The sequence below is a fragment of the Leiobunum rupestre genome, chromosome 1, assembly GCF_980474605.1.
Source record: "Leiobunum rupestre chromosome 1, qqLeiRupe1.1.hap1, whole genome shotgun sequence".
Classification (NCBI taxonomy): Eukaryota; Metazoa; Arthropoda; class Arachnida; order Opiliones; family Sclerosomatidae; genus Leiobunum; species Leiobunum rupestre.
In genome coordinates, this window is record NC_143384.1 from 39127529 (window position 1) to 39135737 (window position 8209).

Sequence of the window (8209 nt, forward strand, 5' to 3'; positions counted from 1 at the left end):
CCCACGGTGGTTTTGCCAACCCTTCGAGAAACTGCGAACGCAGTGATTACCCTTTGCCCCGAAAATGCGAACGCGTTCGCAGGTCTGACAGACCCACAGACAGACACGGTGATTGTATAACCCCTCCTAGGGAACTTTGTCCCCTCGGAGAGGTAACAAGTTGGCAAGCCGAAATATACCTCTCCTCGGAAAAATGGTCCCTAATGGTATTAATTTCTCGACACGACCCCCAAAGATATCTCCGCAATTCAAAGTTATTTACGAAAAACGTATTCTCGGTTCAGACCCTGCCCGGTATAAAATTTTAATTTTAATTTAAATAATTGAGACGAAACAATCGAGTTTAATTTGTTCAGAATATTATAAATTAAGTAGTTACAACAGCGAGTTAGACTTACTAAAACAATGCACAATTGAATTTAACCCTTTTTACAGTACATGTTTATCAGTTGAATATAATACTAAGCAAATTTTAATGATAGAAATATCTACAGATGGTATTTGTATTTTTCTCGCTTACGAAATACTTGCCGCATCTTTAACGCTCATTTTATTTCAACGCTCGTAGACTTTCAGTTGACGTTGTGACACATACCACATGAAAAAGACCAATGCCGTCCAATTTCCAATATTATATAATGACTCGCACACCCAGGAAATCATTGACTGCGTTAGAAATCGTAGATATCCAAATATCCACACCAAATATATTTACAAGAAGCAAAAACCTTACCATCAACAAAGCACAGAGAGCCACTTGACTAACCGCCAGCTCTTAAAGCAATTAACGTTAAATTATCTCCTTTGAATTAACACAACTATATATAGGTCGTTAATAATACCCGTAAATAAATAACAAAAAACTAACAAAGTGGACCACCCACAGGGTCTACCCTTTAACCCTCTAATCTCGGCTGACTGCGCTAAAACAAGATTTAACCTTTAAAATTTCATTCGTAAAAAAACCAGATTAGGCCTTCATAAATTCATTAATAAAAAAAGAATTTATTACCTATTATGCTTACGATGCGTGTCTTAATTTCAGTGAACCTAAGTAGCTATCGGTGGTTCTGTGGTAGAGCGCTCGACTGCCAAGCCGAATGGCCTGGGTTCGAAACCTGGGTGGCGCATTTGTTTTTAATCAATAGAGAAACGCTAAATTAGAATTTCTTCGATGCAATAATTTCAATTCTATTTCAATTAAACCAAAATTTCGTACTCTATTAAATACGCTTCCGATAAAGCTGAAGGTCTAATTCTGTGGTAGAACGTCCTCCTGTCAAGCAGGAGGTCCCGGGTTCAAATCCCGCCCGATGCGATCGCAAATTGATACTAAGACGAATACCGTGTACAACTGGTGGAAACCCTGCCATTGGACGTTGAGAGGTAGCATTACACTCAGCACTCGGTCCGTCCCAAAGTCATTACACTTTGCACCGAAAATGCGAACGCGTTTGCAGGCCTGACAGACAGACAGACAGACCCACAGACAGACCCACAGACCCACAGACAGACAGACCCACAGACAGACCCACAGAAAGACCCACAGACAGACCCACAGACAGACCCACAGACAGACCCACAGACAGACCCACAGACAGACCCACAGACAGACCCACAGACAGACCCACAGACAGACCCACAGACAGACCCACAGACAGACCCACAGACAGACCCACAGACAGACCCACAGACAGACCCACAGACAGACCCACAGACAGACCCACAGACAGACACGGTGATTGTATAACCCCTCCTAGGGGACATAGTCCCCTCGGAGAGGTAAAAATCGAGCTAATAACACAGGAGTGAACAAAGCTGGGATCACAATCACCATGTTTATAGTATAGTTGGTTTTTATTGAAATATTTTAGTATATTTAGATATCACCTTTTTAAAGCTTAAAAAATTGTATAATTTACATCGGCCAATTCTTAGGAGATAAAATGTTCTTTCGTAGAAGATTTCGCGTCTTCCGGTTACAAGAGAACGCCAAGAAAACGTAAACTCCCTGCAAACCCGACAGGACAATGAACGGGTACCACAGCTCTTCGACATCAGCCAAGGCAGCCACAAACCCGAAAATCCAAGTCAGGCCGAGGATGGTGGCCAATTTTACGAACAGGACGAAACGCCTCCTATCGGACAAACCGTTCACCATTTGGGTCTGCTTCGCGCTACGGGTCACGTTCACAGCTGTCAAGGTCAAGAGGACCACGTTGACTATAACCATCGTCGCGACGGGTGCGACGAAAAATATAATCATGGGCAGTCTCCGATTAATCCAACACAGCGTTTCTCCGTATCTGGGACTGTAAGCGCCATCTGCTGACCAGAAATCGAGTAGCATGGCCGCCAGCACAATGGTGACAGGGCTACTCCAGGCGTACGAGCAAAATTTAAGGAACCGTTTACGTTGGTTCACTTTAACGCGGAAAGAGGCGAACGATCGTTGCAAATACCAGGCCTTGACATTGCTCCAGAAGAAAACAACCAGATAGAAATAATGTTGCAGGACACCAACGACCCGACAGGACAAAGAATTTCGCTCCAAATAAGGTCCAATTAAAAATAGCAAATCAGCAATCACTAAACTAGTTGAGAATGACATTAAAATCAACCCGGGGACATTCCGTAAGTGAGGTAATGACAAGTACACGATTAAATGTAAACACAAACAAATCACCGATATTATCAAACCAACGAAAGATATTATCTGTTGAACGGGATTAAAATTCATTAGATTTAAAGGAACCAAATGGTCAACGCAAACGAATATACTGCTCAGTCCATCGCTTTGGTACTTATCATACGCAAGTACTTCTCCGGAAGTTAACAGTACCGTGTCGTTATTCAAAATGGTGAAATCAGTAGCGTTTAACTCGACGTACTGGCAATTCAATGTAACGGCGGTACTGTTGGTCGTTAGTTCTTCAGGATCCACAGGTAGCTCTTCAAGATCCTCAGTTGGTATATCTGGATTAGTCTTAAAGTCGCTAGAAACGCAACTACCAACGCCTCCGAATTGAGCGCCACAACGGTATTGGAAACAACGACGGAAAGCTGGCAAATATATTTCTTCCTCGTTGCATATAGATGTCGCTACCTTCTCGTCATATGCGTTAAAATTCAACAATATAGACAAACTGGGAAACCCGCGGGGAATTTCTTGGGCGATGGACGGAGGTCGGCCGCAAAATAAGATTTCGTTTGCGTCAAGATGGCCACCGTTGCATTTGAAACAGTGATAGTTTCTGTAGCCCCAATAATGACCTATATCGCGGTTCTTCACCAAGTAAACCGGTGACAAGTAACTGGCGCAGTGCTTGGCGTCAGGGCCGTCTCTAATGGTACAAGTCGAGGCGTAGAGTTTGGGCAAATCGCAGCGTCGAGGCTTGTAGGTGGGGGCGAATTCAAACCATCTCCCGAATTCCTCGACCTGAAAGGAGCAAGTATTGTTTCCTCGTTGAGGGACTTGCCACGTACCAAAGACGTACTGAACCTCGCTGAAATCGTCAAGAACGCAAAAAGTATCCGATACAAATGTCCATTCAGTCAGATTGAAGTTATCGCGGTTACAGATGGCGCAGTAAACGTTCTTGTAGAAATAGTTGGTGTCTTTACTGTGGACTGGAATGGTGGACAGTAGCGCGTTTGAATCGGGATGGGACAGATCTTCAATGTCACTTTCGCAGGAGAGTTTCGCCGCGTCGTCTTCCCAGTCGCGTTCGCATCGAGCGATCATGAAAATGCCAAGGTCATCTTCGTATCCTGGTAATGGTAAGCATTTGTGGTCGTCAACGGTTACTTCCGGTAGCTTTTCGACTTCGAGAATGGCCTTGTCCAGGCAACAGTCGCCGTACCGATGGCAGTCGAGGTCACATTGGCAGAAGTGGTCGATAGAGTACTGGTACATCCTAAGGTGTCTGCACAAGAAACTCTCCGGATTGGTCCGCCATTTATCGTGGCAATCTCTTACGTTGGAGTAGTCAGACATTAAGGATGTCCATTTCTGACCTCGGCCCATGGGCACCCAAACAAGGATTATCAATAACGCCATCGTAGCTAGGTCATTAACAGAGGTCATTGTAACGTAGAGTAGCTGAGCGAAAGACCGACTTCCAAATGAAAATGAGGATTCAAGGAAAAATGTTCAACCAGGAAACGAAAACCTTTAACGCATCGCGGAAATCCGTTTGGGAGCTCTGAACGGGCAGAGAAGACCGGAAAACGTCTACAACAATATCTGTGGACTTTGACAGACGAGGCGTAGTGTCGTACAATGTACTAGCGAAAAACACCCTACGTAATGAGGTGAAAATAATACACGTACAAAGTCAATTATTAACAAAGAAATTGCGCCATATGCTTTTATAATAGTTAACTAAATGGAAGGGGTAAATAGTCGAGAACTTTTGAAACTTTTCACGTTTCAGGCTGACAGTTCTAGCTGTTGCACTATAAACTGTAAAAACCAAATGTCCCTTTAAAAAAGTACTTGTTTTGCTATGTGGAAACCACTGAGGGTGATAAATTAACTCTTTAGAAAATGTGTGGGGTGGTAGAGTGGTTAGCATTTTCACCTCGCAGTAAGTGGAGCCGGGTTCGTTCCCAGCTTGTGGCTTTGGCTGAAAACTTGGAACAACTGCTTCTGCGTTAAGTTTGCAAGTTCTCTCCCCACTGGTTTAAGGGGGTTTCCCCTTCCATAAAAACTTGTCGAGGTTAACGGTAATAGTTAATGTAGGGAGCTGTTGGCTCTCGTGGCATGAAGGGCTTGCCACCACCCTCCTACGCATTGTATCCCGGTCACCGGAATTAATGGGTTTAAAAAGTCGCTTGATGACTTAGGCCTAAGGTGCTGCCTTAATAATAATAGAGTACGTTGCAAATACAAGAAATAATCTAACATTTGATTGGCTCCAAAATTTAAATCCTGTAGGTGGTTGCCCCGTGACGACCCAGGGCCCCCAATCTATAAATCAAGACTATTTGGTCCCCGTGATGCTCAGAACAAAAGATCGCTCGCTCTCTCTCTCTCTCTTTGGGCCCTATTGGCGGAAAACGGAATTATTATCTTGATGTTTAAAGTAAATGGCGGCTCTATCATTATTATGAAAAGGCCCCTGTTATTAGAGATGGCCATGAATCTATCCATTCGGAAAACGCGACTTTACTGGAGAATGTGGCGCTATCTATTTATGGCCAAGGAAACTAAAATTTAAAATAACTAAATGGTAACGTCGTCAGAGAGCCTTTGTAGAGTATTATAATTAAACAATTTAAACTCTATTTAGTGGGCTTTAACCTAAATTTCCCATGTAAAAATTTTGTATATAATTTATGTTATTGACCAATTTACAAACGATCCAATCAACGCGAGGGGTACCTATAAGTAGTGCCTTTTTGATTTCGACGCTAGCGATATCTATTAAAAAAGAGCTAAGCACTTCATGTTGAGCCGCCACTTGCTTTAACGTCTCCTTTAGGTCATTCCACTTGGTGTAAAAAGTTCAAACATTTCAATTCACTGATGATCAAATATCTACTCTTTGTTGTTAAACCCGGGTTAATTCACTTATCAAATCAAAAATTCTTAATTGCTCAGTCAACTACTAAAATTGAAAAGATTGAAAATATTCTAAATTTTTTCATTTATTTATTTAGTTATAAAGGATTTTAAATGTAATAAATTCAAATATGATTACCAAATATATTTTAAAATTTTACGTTTAGACAAAATTCACCAAACTTCAGTCAAATGTGATTTTAAATTTATATACCATATTATCAACCACAAAATTAATTGTCCTGTTCTTGTACAATGTTAACATTTTAATTGAATTAGTAAAGTTAGCATAATTTTTAATTTTCTGAAGATTTTAAATATTTAAATATTTCTAAGTCATAAATTTTGAAAATCTTTGCATTAAACTTGATTTAAATCTGTGTTTTCCATTTATAAAGTGATTAGTTATAGATTCCGTGATGAATAAATTATACATGTGTTATGTCCGTCCAAACAAAATAGTGAATTTTTTACTTAAATAATAAACAATTACAATGACTACACTTCCAATGTTAGTTTATTCTTAAGTGGCAAATTTACAGAAAATATAAACCTTAACAAAAGTGAATGTCTACTAAATTAGACTCTTTAAGTATAGATGGAAATGCATCTATGTAAACCCGTACTTCGTTTTAAGAGTGTATTTATTATTTATTTATGACTTTATTAATCACGGTTGTTATCAACGCTTCGGCATAAGAACCCGGAGAAAGTGGAAAGAAAGCCCGTTCGGACTAGAATTACTTAACCAGCTGGGCAGGTGCAAGCTTCACGAATTGAGAAAGACCATTTTTCAGGTTGGTTCACACCGAAAAATCAGACAGGTTTCAAATCCCTAATCACCGATAAACACGTAATGTCCGTTGAAAAAAATCCCAACAGAGGTAGACAGATAAACATAATTTACGATGCTCAAACAGGTTTGAAGGAAATAATTCCAGCGAGCCATCGCGATGCTATAATTAACCTTGGAGTCAAGGCCATCGGGGTATCACACCACGTCTCTCCAAAACGAGCTATTTCAAAACATTCAGTCGGTCCTGACGCTGATGTAAAAATGGGACAAATAACGTTTATCGTGTGTCTCGCATTGGCTGAGTTTCCCGGAATATTTATGTCGGAACACGATGACGAAATTGAAATTCATTTGCTAGACTTGGCGAACGAAAGTGTACCGCTCCAAGACGGAAATATTAGCGATTATCAACAGAACTGGGAAACGTCAAACGTAAGCCTCGGTCAAAATATAACTAGTATAGCGATAAGTGACGAGGTTAAAGTATTTCGCGTCATCTATTACGTGTGCAAAGCGCTTTCAATCGTGTGTCTGTGCGTACATCTAACCGTGTATTGGCTACTGCCGTCACTGCGGAATTTACCCGGGAAAATGGTGATTTTCATTTCCGTTGGACTCCTAATTGGGGAAGTGTTCGAATTGGTATCCGACAACATTACGCATACAATTATAACTTGTTACGCTTTTGGCGTGGTGCTGCAGTACGTGTACATCGCGGTGTTTTCGTGGATCAACGTAATGGCCTTCGACATCCAACGCGCCTTCAGAAGTAGCGTCCACGACTCCAAGTCAAAGCGGCGATTCGTAGCCTATTCTTTCTACGCTTGGGGTTTTCCCGCCATTGTTGTCGTCGTTTCGGTGACGCTGTTTATAAATTACACTAAACAACCTTCCTGTTTGGTCGCGAGTAATTTGTTTTTGTTGATAACTGGCTTTACGGTCATCGCCATTTTACTGGCCAACGTGGTCATGTTCGTCATTACAGCAGTCAGCTTGTGCAAAACGGCCAAAGAGACTAAGATGGCCTCCCGGAAGAACCGCAAATGGTTCGCTTTGTACGCCAAATTGGCCACGGTGTTAGGGTTGACTTGGCTTCTTCTGGTTTTGACGTCCATGACGAGGATCAAAACTGCCGCGAATGTGTGCCAAATATTGGTGGAGTTGCAAGGAGTGTTTGTCTTCGCCATTTTTACCTGCAAGAAAACAGTTTGGCGGTTGTTGAAGCGACGATTGGGATACGAAAAGGATACGAACGAACACACGGCGACAGAATCCGTGGATTTGGACGAAACTACGAATTAGTTAAAGTATATTCTAAATCCGGGAACACGCGTTATACGTCTTACAATTAATTTTGGTTGGAACACGTTTAAAGTAAAACCGCAGCTTGTCTATTTGAAGCCATGCCTATAGCGAATATTATTCGTCGTTGACTTTGCTAATTTGTGACAAACTAAATAGCACTTCGCAGCTTTTGTTCAATATAAGGTGATTTCGTTTCGCTTGTTCCGGGATTTCGGAATAGTGTAAGAAGTAGTAAGGCTATGACATCATCTTACTCCGTTTCTGAGGTGGCGAATAGTTCTTTTTAGCAGATAAATTATGTATAGCAGACAACAGTATCCGATTTACTCCTTTACACCTCCTTTTCAGAAGGAGTAAACAGAGTAGCCCTAATACTCCGGAACAAGCGAATAGTAGGGCGGAGTAATTCTCATCCCCGGAACAGGCGAATAAAACTTTTTAGAGTAAAAATAGTACACTTTCAGTTCGAGAACAGGCGAAAAGAAACCACCAATTAGGATCGTGACGCATTCAAAGAGCAAGCCATTGCGTCACGTCTCGTT

General features: G+C 41.5%; 1 protein-coding gene across 1 annotated transcript; it reads left to right on the top strand.

Annotated features, from left to right (window-relative positions):
• The first annotated feature begins 6422 nt into the window (after positions 1 to 6422).
• Positions 6423 to 7664, top strand: LOC149962840 (G protein-coupled receptor Mth-like). Its single transcript, XM_090164459.1, has one exon. It carries the CDS (start codon positions 6423 to 6425, stop codon positions 7662 to 7664), a length of 1242 nt encoding a protein of 413 aa, XP_090020585.1.
• The last annotated feature ends 545 nt before the right edge of the window (positions 7665 to 8209 follow it).

What these genes read in the sequence shown, in the direction of transcription:
- LOC149962840 (XM_090164459.1), top strand. Translation starts at nt 6,423, where the DNA reads ATGTCCGTTGAAAAAAATCCCAACAGAGGTAGACAGATAAACATAATT.